General features: G+C 42.4%; 1 protein-coding gene across 1 annotated transcript in view; it reads left to right on the top strand.

Moving 5' to 3' along the window:
* adgrl3.1 (adhesion G protein-coupled receptor L3.1) overlaps positions 1 to 10,255 on the top strand; it is a 187,812-nt gene extending 177,557 nt beyond the window's left edge. Inside the window, exons 23-26 of the mRNA XM_061715075.1 lie at positions 5,341 to 5,469; positions 5,996 to 6,013; positions 6,525 to 6,827; positions 8,432 to 10,255. Of these exons, the coding sequence (XP_061571059.1) occupies positions 5,341 to 5,469; positions 5,996 to 6,013; positions 6,525 to 6,827; positions 8,432 to 9,075 (1,094 nt within the window). The 3' untranslated portion in view covers positions 9,076 to 10,255. The remainder of the gene's footprint in view (positions 1 to 5,340; positions 5,470 to 5,995; positions 6,014 to 6,524; positions 6,828 to 8,431) is intronic.
* Positions 10,256 to 13,528: the final 3,273 nt, after the last annotated feature.

Genomic DNA, 13,528 nt, shown 5'->3' with positions numbered 1-13,528 from the left:
ATTTTGTCTTTAATGCTTTTCTAATAAATCTATGTATACTGTAGGTTGGATAATGTAATTTATTTTTCTGCTTATTCCGTTTCTTTTTTAGAAGTTTCTAAATAATATAATAAATTGTGTTTATATTCTTGGGGTGGGGCAGAGGTCTCAGAGAGGTGTATATATCAAATATGTGACATCAAAGGGGTTAATAGCATTAAAACATGAATATCCAGAGAGGTTTAACAAAGACAGCAAAACATGAACATCTATCAAGATAAATTACATCTTTGTATCCAGTTCAGTTTTTTCTGGTTAGCTGCTTGTAAATTAGACTGTAGATGTTAGCTGACCGGCTAACTCGTTAACATCCATCCTGACTACGTAATGACCATCACTTTTATGATCATGTTGCTTCTTCGTCATTCAAACGTTTCTTCGGGATTTAGACAGCTAATCCATCTGCAATAATGAACATTACAGTAAATGTGAAACCTAAATTAGTTAAGGTTGGCTAATGCCACCTGGCCCAGTTATCTTTTAAAGTTCATAAAGATAAAGTTAATCAAGTCTAACCATGGACTAAGATTGGAGAACAAAACCATTTATTTTACATGTTTATTTCTGCTGTAAAGGTGGATATTTTAACGTGGGGGTATATAAAGATCGACTCGCCCCCAGTGGTCAGTCTGTGAACTGCAGTCTTTCTTTCTTCCGAGTTTGCTTCATCTAAAAAGTTCGATTGTTGGTGCTTGAGTTTAACTGGCTTGTGTAAAAAGTTTAAAAAGGCATTTGCTTCTCACTTTCACCGTTTAGATAGATGCTGCACTCTGCCTTTGTCAGGCAGAATAGTTGTTAAAGTTTTTAATTAGTATTGAGCTTGGTTCAACTCGTTTCAACTGTTTTTAGAGCGTTTTATTTCCTACGCTCCAGAGTAAGACATCGTAATGGACTGTACGGACAAAATCCATAAGTATGGCTGTCGGAGGGCTAGTATAATGAGGGAGTATAGACACTCAAATGGTCTGACAGTTTGACACACACACACACACACACACACACATCCTGGAATGCATGCTGCCATTTGTTAGTCTCTAAGTTGAGGGGTGGCCCTCGCTTTCTTCAGGCCACTAATAAGCTGTTAGCATGACAGATTGACACTAAAGCAGACACGGTGTGTGTCACTGCCTGAATTATCATGCACTTAGTGAGGCAGAGCTTAAAGAACCCACACTTCTTCCCTCCCTCACACTTTTTATGAGAAGCGGTGCACAAGGCTATTCAGCAAGTACCGTAGATTTTGAAAAGACTACAAACTGTGACAAAGGGGAGTGAGGTTGCAATTACACCGAGCCGTTTGAACCAGATACATTTTGGGTTTTTGTGTGATGTGGGAAAAATACGTGAAAAACATGCCCTTCCTTTACGGTCGCTCGAGCAACACCATAACCAGCGCAGAAAAACGCTCCTCGGGACTCACAACAATGATGGCAACAGAAAGTGACACTGTTTCCAGGGAGATGTGTGAATTTCGCCAAACACACTTGAGTTATGGCAGCAGTTGCTGACGGTGACAGAATAGGACTAAAGAAAGATAGCCGTGACACTTAATGATATGGAAATGGGCTGATGTCAAACAGACACTGAACAGCTAAACAACATATTGATTATTTTGTAGAAAGTCACTTCAGGACAGGAAAAAAAATGACTCCATCATCAACTACTTGTTTATCTTATCATGGTGTTGTATAACTCACAGACTTAAACTCTCTCCTGTCAGACAATTGAGGCAGTCACAGACATTTTATTTATTTATTTGTTTCCCAGACGGAGCATTTTTCAGACTGTCTTTTTGAGCACATCTTATGTGACAGTTGTAATTCTGGGCTGCTTGACAGATTTTCTCCGTGGTTCATTTCTGCAGTAAAGATATGAAGTATTTAGTTTTTTCTTTTTTCTTTTTCTTTTCCAGGCAACATGAATTTATTTCCTGTGTAGCAGTTAAACATCCTACACAAATCTTCAGAGACTGTGTGGGTTAAATGTACTAAAAGATCCCACCGCAGCTCAAAGATAGATGCCAGGCTTGTCGTCTCGTGTCACATGACCAAGCAGCTTGTCAATCGTGACGTGCAGCAGTCGGCGCTCACATTATACCTGGGAAAAAAAAACAAAAAACACATGTTATTTCTATTTCATGCTTCTTTATACATCTGTTTAGCCTTATTTCAAGCAAATGTGTTGATGATATAACAAAAATGCCAATGATAGGGATTATATGGCTGCAAAATTTAAAGGTATATAGAGCAAGCAAATACGTTTCAACATTTAAGTGTAGAAAAAAAAGCCTTCATGCCTCGCCAGAGTCCTGCTACAATAAGCAAAGTACGTCTGACGACAGGTGGCTTGTAAGATAAGGTGCAAGGCTGGCAACGTGGAGAAAGCAAATGCGATCATATGCAGTACAAGTCCAATGTTTGAACATGTCTACCTGCTTATTTTGAATGGGCAAGTGTGTCCAGAGTATTCACAAGTACAATTTATTACCAATTTGTTACAACAGTAAAATAGATGAGCAGCCCCAGCTGTGATAACATATCTTCGTGTAGCAAAAGAACGCATTAAGTGTCAACGTATGAAAAACTAACTCTGGCTTTATTTTTAGTGGTGAAAGTAGGCTGGAATGGCCCGGAGCTGAATTCCAGTAAAAATAAAAATAAAAAACTTCAGTCAGGTGAGACGAGAGAGCGGTTTCCTCTCTAAAACAGAAGACTAAATGTGTGCTAACGTTAGGCCATCTTAAGCAGCACGTTCTCCGCCTTTAAGTCAGTTTAAATCACTTCTTAATAGTTCAAGTCCCGGTCATGTTCTTCTTTTAGGGTTAGGAAATGTTATCGATGACTTGACGATGACCTGAGTCATTGATTAGTTTATTAGAAATTCCTGCTTCCCAAAGCCTCCTGGGAACTTAACCAACAGTACGTGCACCACTTCTCACGGCGCCACACATTCGCCATCGCTGACATTCAGTGATCATGAAAATAATTACTGGGTGCTCAACGCTTCTTTTGTCTCCTGTTAATTCCACCTTTCATTTGTGTGCCATTTACCAAAAAAGTTTACACCTTTCCACTTCTAAGGCTGAGAAATCAGAAAATGATGAATGCAACTTCAGCTGAAGACTTAACAACAATGCCATTATTCATTTAAAGCCACTATATGTAGTAATACCACTTCTGACCACATGGGAGAGCATATCTTAAGAGAGTTCACATGTCAGCCCCTGGCATAGGTTACAAAGAAGTGCACCACCAGTGGTGTAACAACACTTCCCAGACCGCCCCCCCCACCATTAGCACATTGTGCCGGTGGCTCTTTAGTGAACACCGCAGGGCTGCATGTCCTCATGTGATCAGGAGTGATATCGCTACATAGAGTGACTTTGACAAAAACTGAATTAAAATACAGAAGCAGCGTGTGGAAAAACTAATTACTTGCTTATTTCCATATGAATTAAATGGATAAGTAGCATCCGCATGCTGCTAATTAAGTTCACTTGAATAACTGATCATCGTCACGTTTGCTGGTTTGAAGCTTGCAGGGGGAAGCAGACATGACCGGGGATTTTCCAGAAGTATCAATATGATCATTTACAAACAATTTTAAATCCATAATTCTTCAGCTAGAAAGTTTGTTTATGAGTGGAAAACAGCAAGTTAATCCCGAGGTCGGACTGTCCCGCACGGGCCTCAATTAGTATGTTGAAAATGCATCCCAATACAATTAGAAAAAGCTTAGTAAGGGATGGCTCTCCTCCTGAAAAACCTATCTTAGGTTTGTGAAAATCAGCGTGTAAAATTGTGAATTCAGTTAGACTTTTTTTCTTTTTTAATGTCCTGACATGTAAAACCTTAGAAATTTAAATGATATTATTGTATTTCTATTTCTTTCATCAGAATCAGAATCAGAATCATGTTTATTTGGCCAAGTCAAGTCAAACAAGACATAGAATTTGACTCGGTTATTTTCGCTCACTGTACAGTAAATAGGCAAATAGGCAAATGACAGCTCTTATTAACATACAGTATATACAATTTAAAAAAAGTGAAAGGTGCAGCAGTATGAAGTAGACGTGGTTATTGAAACGTGCATTGTTACAGCATATGATTGTGGTTATTATTATTATTATTATTAATATAGCACAGTGGTTGATCACTCTGACACTCTATGAGTGATGAGAGTTGCTCTGGCAGAAAAGAGATACCAGCCCATGAAAACCAGTCCTTTGGAAATGAATCTGAAGCATGTTTTAAACATGCACGCCCTTCACAGAATGTACAACCGTAAAAGTTACAAAAACAAGGCAAAGGGGGGGATCTTTCTAACATCAGATGGAGCTGTTGTTGAATGAATTATTACATAAAGTCATATAAATATTTCATCTTCCACGCTGTCATCCTGGCAGGGTAAACATGCTCCAGCGACACAAGCGGGGGAACAAAAATAGTGCGATGGGGGGAAAAACAAAAAGCGTCAGGTTTGATGCCGACCGTTTGCAGCGGTCGTGACAAACAAACGGCTGGTTAAGTGCAACAAGAGCGTCACGACACTCGTCCGTGCGGCTGCAGCTGTTGGGAAGCGTGGAATGACTTCAGAGAAAGTCTTAGCAGCGTTTGCGTGCCGTGTGGAGAGATGCTGTAGGGGGAGAAATGGAAAGACTGTGTTTTGATGATTTTTTTGGGGGGGGAGGGAGGAGGTTTCCTTGGTTAGTGTCTTAATGTGTACATGATCGCTCTCCCAGCGGGGGAAGGAAATGCACCGAGGACACCTTTATTTGTGGCGCTTTTTGTCCATTAGCTACCCTGTAGTCATGGCGCTCTGCTCAAGCGTATTGAACTGCAGCACAGCCTGCTTCGAGCTCTGCTACGCACCCGTTGTTTCTGCCCCCCCACCAACCCACCCACCCCCGTGCCTCACACCCCCTCACCCCCCTCCCACCTCGGCCTGTTCGCGGCGGCTGCAAGAATGACTTGTCAAGCTTTTTCGGGCTTTTTTCCCTAAACTGTGTTTGCTTGTTTGATTCACTTGTCCTCTTCTCTCCCTCTTTCTTCCACACACTTGCTCTACGTCTCACCCCCCCCCCCCCCCTTCCTCCTCCTCCCTTCCTTCTTGATCACTTCCACTCTACAACGGCTACATGCTCTTTCCTTTAACCTCTATCTCCACTCTGGCTCTTTTTTACCGTTGAGTGCTTCTATCTTTTTCTCTCTTGACTTGGCTGTTGCTTTTTCCTCCCCCCCTACTCTCCCGCCCTGCCTGTTTGCTCTTCCTCTCTCCTCTTTCTCTATCTGCCTGTACCAGGAGCCATGGCTAATCATCTTATAACTAATGCTCTCCTTCGTCCCCATGGTACTAACAATCCTTATAACACCCTCCTGGGGGACTCGGCAGTCTATAACAACCCAGCCGCGGGCATGTACAACACCCAAGGTGTGCCTGATGTTCCTATTATGAACGTACAACATTTCAAAAGTTAGTTTGGAGCTATTTCGTAAATGTACTTTGCATGGCCTTTTTATTTTAATACACTTTAATGCAGATTTTTTTTTTATGTAGTTCCCAGCTGAGGATAGATCACGTTGCAGTTTGCATGCATGTAAAAACTGTCTGTGCAGATGTCTTTTTATTTGAATTAAATATATATGATATTTTGTCTATTATTATTATTATTATTATTATTATTATTATTATCGCCTAGATAAGCTTCATTTCGAATGACTTGTTTGCATGTGTTGCTCATTGTGATGCACATAAATAGTAACTTATTTTTTTCATAAATGTAGTCTGTGTACTTTTGTGTTTTTTGTTGTTGACGGTTCTTTTTCTTGGTGTTTACAAGAACAGAGCAGTCTGTCAATAATTTGGAGGACTCAGTTTGAAAATCTGGCAGTCTTGCTGAAAATGGTTCTCATGTGTTTGTCCCTCTTCTCTCTTCTCCCCTCATGCTGTCCATTAGCACCCTACCGAGACACAAGTAAGTGCTTATTTAAGATTCAGTTCCTTCAACAACATCACCCTTTTTTTTCTTTTTCTCTTTGCCTTTTGCAAACTTTTCAAATCCAAGCTATGCACAAAGTTTTCTCCCCCAGAATAAATGAGACAACAGTTTCACACTTGCTGATTCTTTTGAACTGCTTTGGCTGAACTGACAGTTCCGTTATAGTTGAAATCCAATGCATTCATCTTTAAAACTAATAACAAGAGGAGATTCATCAAAATCCTTTTCTTATTTCACATGAACTCGTTTGGTGTTAAAATGCTGGTTGTAACTAAGAAGAAAAGCACTCACGAAGCTTCCCCCAAATTAATTACGAATGCTGGAAGCATTTTTCCGTCCATGAAAATTATCGTCTGCTTTTTTAATCCTCTGTTCACTGCACACACTGTGATATTAAGCAATAATTAAAATCGTGCTTCTGAGAAACCCTCAGAAGTCAAAAGTCAGTTTTATTTCAATATTATTTTTATTTTCTTTGTTCCCCCAGAGGGCATCCTGAACAACGCCAGAGACTCCAGCGTCATGGATACGCTCCCTCTCAATGGCAACCATCCAAACAACTACACCATGGCCAGCAGCGAGTACCTGAGCGACTGCGTGCAGATCCTGGATCGCAGCGGCGGCTACGGTACCCACGGCAACCACAAAGAGACGACGCTGGAGAAGAAGATCCTCAAGGAGCTGGCCTCCAATTACATGCCACCTTACCTCAACAACCACGAGAGAGCCACCACCGAGCGCAGTCACAACCTGATGAACAAGCTGGTCAACAGCAGCATGGCCAATGGAGGTGACTGCCGTTTAATTGAGTTAAATCGCGTTAAGAGTTTTTTTCTGTTCAGACACACTGCTAAATAAACAAATTATAACTCAAGAGTTTTGGCCCCATCTTCCATAAAGTTTCTTCCCTAAACTTTTCAACTTTTCTCTCCTTAGAGCCAAGATTATTACAGCACCACAGGACAAGAAACAATCAATACCACTTTGCTACTAGTAACTGGCCACTGTCCAAAACAAGAAACAACCATGAAGATCCCAATTTGAACTTGCCTATAGGTTGCTTTCTCAGGGCTCTGATGATAGGTTGCAGAGATAAGGAGTTGGATTTGGCCTTTTAGGGGCTGTTAAGCAACATTTCTGACAAAAACCGTGAAATCGTCTCACTATTGACAGTTTCATTTGACAAAGTTGTTCGTATCAAAAAGAGCTTCGGAAGAACAACTTTAACCATGTTATTATTTGGAAAGATAATTGAGCAAAAAGGAAAAGAAAATTGCATGGGCAATACTAAGTATCCCCTTACTGCCTCTATTGGATTTTAGAGGCTAAGTTGTAGCCAGGTGGTGGTAATCATTAGCTATTGACGGCTGCTCATCAGTTTGCAGACCTTTTTATAACAGCAACTTTGTTGTCAGTTTCCTGGTCTCAAGCATGCAGGTATGTGTTAACACAATGCCAAAAGGGAGAAACATTAGCAGTGGTTTAAGAGAAATAGTTGCTATTCAGAATCGATCAGGAAAGGGTGATTTCCACACCCTTTGGAGTTCAGAGTTCGACGCTGTGAAAGATTATTCACAAGTAAAAGCTGCCAATCGTCTCAGAAGTTGATGTTGCAGCATTTTTAACCCCAAGGTCAGACATCTTACATCCATTGTCGAGCCCGGTGGTGGGGGCATGGTTTCTTAACGTTGTTTTACCGCCACAATACTTTGGCAGCTTCTGGTCATTGAGCATGAACTCGTCAGTACACTTGACTACTCTGCAGGTGAATGTGTAGACACCTGTCCAACAGCTACAGCCTGGTCAGACTGAGTCAAGATGACAGTGTTCTGAAGCCCATTAGCAAAACTGCATCAGAATGATCGACGAATGAAAGACACAAGGTCTTGGAATGACCTGTTCAAGGCCTAGACTACTGAGATGCTGTGATGAGACCTGAAGAGTGTTGTGCATTAGTCAACTCCCAAATATTGAAAAGAAAATGACATGTAGACTAATATTCATACAGGAAGGACGAAGTTGAAAAGATGAAAAGACTACAAGCTAATACTTGGTATTGCCCACATTGCTTTTTCTTTCCTGGCTTCATTGCTGTCATATAATGATCCGAGGTTGTATTTGCTTAATTCCAATCCATAACAGCGAAAGTATACCACAGCTTTGTGAGGAGTTCAGCAGAGTCAAGCAATACTCCTCTATCAATACCCGCATATTAGCAATGCTTTTTGTATTACACGTCCACTGTTCACTTTTTATTGAAGCCACATCTCAACTGTTGGGTGCTAAAACAGTCACCATGTCAGCATGCTCCTTGTTCGGAATAAATGACGAGTGATATGTTATAATATTCCACCCCGTACACCGTCTCATATTATTCTGGTCTGGCTCTTTCAGGGAGTCTGGCCGGAGGCAGCAGCAGCAGCAGCAGCAGCGGAGTTGGAGGGTGTGTGGGCAGCAGTAAAGAGGACAACAGTCCCATGGTGCTGGACAATCCCGTCTCCTTCCCCCATGAGGAAAACCTGGGTTTGGAAATTATCAGAGAGGAGTCCAATGCCCCTCTCCTGCCGCCACGGCCTCCTCCGCCAGACAGCCACCCGCCGCCGCCGCCTCCTCCCCACGGCTTCTCCCGGCAGCGGCGCATCCCCCAGGAGCCCAGCGAGAGCTTCTTCCCCCTGTTGACCAGCGAACACACTGACGAGCACACGCATTCGCCGAACCACAGAGACTCGCTCTACACAAGCATGCCGGTGCTGACGGACCTCCCAGACGCGCAGATAAATGGTTTAACGGACGGAGAGGAAGACAGCTCCGGGGAGCTGCAGCCCTGCAAGAGTGCCACCGCTCCAGACCTGGATGACGTCTATTATAAGAGCATGCCAAACCTGGGCTCCAGGAATCACCTCCACGAGCTGCAGAGCTACTACCACATGGGCCGCGGGGGAAGCGATGGATACATGGTGTCCGGAAGCAAGGAGGAGTCCGATTCATCTCCCGAAGAGCCACCTGTAGACCCCGCCCACCTGGTTACCAGTCTATAGAGCCAATTGAGACTTCTGTCCCCAATGAGCCCAATTCACAATTTTAACGTTCCAATGAAAACATTCTGTGTTGTTGACTGACAGACAGAGCTGGCCCGTGCCTGGATTGATACACTATGTGTGACGTTAGCAACGGTTCGTGAAAACTTGGTTGAGATGCCACTGGTCGAATGAGAAGGGGGGACTGAATGTATTGTGTTTAACGGTGCAGACTGGGAGGGCACTTCTCAAAGACAATTTGTAGACATCAAAAACTTCAGAAACGGAGACGCACTCATGAATTCGTGGAGTCTTGGACTGATCTTAGCCCTGCGAGATCCCCCACTATGGACTTCTAGCAGATCCCAGCATCTGGTCTCTACAACCACCACTCCAGGGGCAACGGCCCTCAGCCCTGAGTAACAGAGCTGTCCATCTGTCTGTTTGTCTGTCTCTCTGTCTAACTCTTAAAGACACCTAAATGGAAGATATTTTCACCTCTCTGAAGGATAGAGCAGGATGTTAAACTGTCCCCAAAGAGGCACCACATACCTGCCAATCAGTGAAGGATGTATGATATCCACCCTCACTACTGATCATCCAGAAAACTCGATCATTCGGGCAACTGAACACCCATATCACGCCAACGTTTTGAACTTCTTTCCTGTTCGTATCTGCTAAACTGGAATCGTGTTTGGGCTGGTGTAACATTCCTGCAAGTTGTAGTGACCTCGGCTACTGTGTATTTCACTGAGAACAAAGACGGAAGATCGTGTTACATCTGACCGAGTTTAAAAAAGACAACGACAAAAAAAAACAAAGAAAAAAGTTTTCGTTTATTCTCCTTTCTTCTGTAAAAGTTTTCAGTAATCAGAGGATTATGAAGAAACACGACTTGTTTTTATGTATTGTACAGAATACAGATACAAATACAAATGTTGCATATGACTTAAGACTTTTATTTTTGAATTTTCAGTTGCAAACCTTTTGTGTGTGGGACTGTTTGAAAATGTCACGATATGTCCTGGTCATGTAGTGACCCTCGAAGGAACAAGGAGCAATCTTTCATGTCATTTTTTCGTAAATACATAAAGCACCCCTTTATTAATATGCATATACCCTTCGCACACAACTTTCTGATTCTTTTATACCAACGCCACTGACACATTTGCAAATCGGTTCTTACTATATATTTTACCACTTTTTAACTGGAGGGAAAGTGAAATGGGTAAGCGACGACGGAGGTGGTTACACTGCAAAAAGAGCCTGGGTGACGCTTCGTTGCTAAAACGCCAGATTCGGGAAGTAACATAAGAACGTCGCTGTGGCCGAAATTCTATTTCTGAGCTGGATGAAATAAAAGTGATGCACAGAGTAACTGTTATTTTCCAAGCTCCAACCATATGAGAAAGGGAGGGTCTCACCTTGGAAATGCCATGAACCCACCTTAAATGTCCACTGAAGATGTGAAAACTCTACACAAAACACCACTGTCCAATGTGGAAAGCCAATGTTTACCAGTTTAGGGGGGCGGGGGGGCGGGGCTCATAATTGTATGAAGTGTAGCTTGCACATGTATCCCATAAACCCCTTCCATATCCCCAAGAGAGAAAATATTTATTTATCTGTTTATTGATTGAAAGACAGCAAAAAAAAGCTTGGAAGAAATAAAGATGGCTTTAGGGAGGAGTATAGTGGCACTGGGTTTGTCTGTTGTTTCCTTTTTTTTTATTTTTTAAATTATGATCACGATTATTATTACAATATTACTGATAATTATTTATTCTTTTTGTATGGGTTCCAAGACAAAAGATCTCATAACTAATATTTGTTGTGACAGTGAAAGTTGTTTGCCAACAAATAAATTACTGACATAGCTTGCGGTTCCCTGCCTCTTCAGTGCCATCAGTTTTTGATTTGAAACCGAACATAAATATAAAATGAAACCAATCAGTGCCTTCATGTCAAAGATGCACTTCTAGCTATTATAGTGGACTGCAGATCTTCTTCAACATGCATTTCTCTTTGCTTTTGAAATGAAACACTGCTTTATTCAGTACACGTCATAACAGCTTCTATTTGTAAAAAGCTTTTGAGTGCCTGAGATGACTGTGTCTGAAGGCGACTCATTTTGGAAACATATTTACTGTCACAAAAGGTATATATGCACGTGTCAGTTTTCCATTGTGTAACTTTCTGTCGCTAATGCTTATAACGGCAGAGGATTGAGTCATGAGGATAACGTTGTTAAAAATCCTTCACTCAAATCCAGGAAAGCTAAGCACGATTAAGGATCCTGTGCTACTTCTCAGAGGAAGTTGCTATTTATAAAACAAATATATGTTGATGTCAGGCGATAATCTACACATTCGATATGTCAATATAATTTCCATTCTGATTAGTTTAGATATCTTGTAATTCTGCTTTTTGTGGATGATGCGGTCTTGCCGATGTCATTTAAGCGGCTCTCGCTGGAGCAGTTCAAGAGTGAAGCGACGAGGATCAGAATCACCACTTCCTCTTCTGAAGCAATGGGTCTCAGTCAGAAGAGAATGAAATGCCTTCTGCAAGTTGGTGTCAGGTGCTGCATTAAGTGGAGGAGTCAGGGTCAGGGAGTTGCTCATGAGTGAGGGGAGAGTGGAACGGGAGATTGACAGCTGATTGATGTGCCGTCTGCACTTATTCAGGGTTATACCGGTCTGTTGTGATGAAGAGGAAGTTGTAACCAAGAGGCAAGGATCTCTGTTCACCAGTCGATGTCTGTTCGTCTCCTCACCTATGGTTGAGAACTGTGGGTAGTAACTGAAAGAACAAGATCACAGATACAAGCAGCTGAAATGAGTTTCCTTCTCAAGGTGGTGGAAGTCTCCCTTAGAGATCGGGTGAGAAGTTAGGGTTAGGGTTACGGTTTAAGATGGACTCGGAGTACAGTTGCTGCTCCTCCACATCAAGAGGAGCCAGTCGAGGTGGTTTGGGCATCTGGTTAAGAGGCCTCCCTGGGGAAGACTTTCAAGCAGGAGGAGGCCCCAGGACAGACCCAGGAAACAGTGGAGAGAGTATGTTTCTTGGCCGGCATGGGAATGTCTGTCGTTCCCAGAAGGACTAGAGGAGGTGGCTTACTCCTTAGGCTGCTGCTTCCGCAACCTAAACTTGTATTAGCGATAGTTGTTGGATGGATGGATGGTTATTTGGTTACATGTAAGAATATATTCAATAGGCAACCTTCACTATTCACATGTTGGAGGCATCCCTCACTTTGACTGTGGGACTGCCAGCCGGCACCAATGTTTCCGTACGCTATTTCCGCTACTACTACTTTCAGCTTGAGTTGGTGCCTGAGATGCATTTCTGGATCTTTGCTGCTTCATCTTGGTTCGTGACTTGATGCTCACTAGTTCTCAGCCTTCCACCTTCCACTCAGCACATAGTGTTAGACCTGGGAGGAAACCCCCCCCCCCACACTTTATGTGAGGAACCATCTTGTATTGATATTAGTGGCTTCCATCTCCTCCTCCAGGTCATTATACCAGCATGGCTCAGATATTGTTATTCCCATTTAAGTAGGCTCTTCAGGGTCTGCCTCTTTATAGGTGTTTGCCGTTGGTTGATTTCTTTACAAGCTCTTCGTAGTTATCATTTGTTTAATGGGTATTACAGTATCAGTAAGTGTTCTTAATATCTGCTAAGTTGTCTCCCAACACTTCAACCACTTTGATACCTCTGATGTCCACAGATGCATATTATAGTTTTAAGAAACTGCTCTGTGGCTGGTGTTTGGTGTTACTTTCAAGTCATTTTTGCACTCCTACCACCTGACCACCAAACCCTCCTCCAGATTGAGTTCACTCCTTTTTAGTACCGGGCAGAACATTCCTTGTTGTACAAAAGCCTGTAATTGTCTAGTAAATGAGGGAATTGTCACCTTCTGGGAATAGTTCATGATCAGGGATGTCTGGCCTTAGGTTAAACTGTCACGATGGGTCATATACTAACCTTTGGTTCACTTTTGCTGCTAAGCATTTATGGATTGTAGTTTCCTTCGCCAGTAGGCATGGATTCTGTCAGGGTGTGGTACAGTCAAACTACTTGGGACGCTTTCTTGGAAGTTTGCCACTGTAACGGTGAGTGGTTCTTGTCGTTCTAAGTGATTGCTGTGCTCAGCTATCAGATCCACTAGCCACAGAGTATGTGTGTTAGGTGGTGCCCCTATCCATCTTATGCTTGTTCAGTATTATTCAGTCTGAGTTCTGGGTTGGTCTCTTTTCATCGTATTACTCTGCCACTGAGACACTCTCCGGGTGGCTCAGTGGAGAACATCTCCTGACTTATATTTATCCAGCATTTCTTGTCAAATGGTAGCAGGGGTTTTGATTATTTTTTTCCGGCCATATCCCATATGGACAGTGTGTTATATTTCTTAAGAGGCTCTTTTTTTATTGCACCTGTCTTTTGCTGTGACTGCTGATCTTGGCTT

Source organism: Cololabis saira, chromosome 1, assembly GCF_033807715.1.
Source record: "Cololabis saira isolate AMF1-May2022 chromosome 1, fColSai1.1, whole genome shotgun sequence".
Lineage (NCBI taxonomy): Eukaryota > Metazoa > Chordata > Actinopteri > Beloniformes > Belonidae > Cololabis > Cololabis saira.
This window is presented reverse-complemented; position numbering and strand designations above follow the sequence as displayed.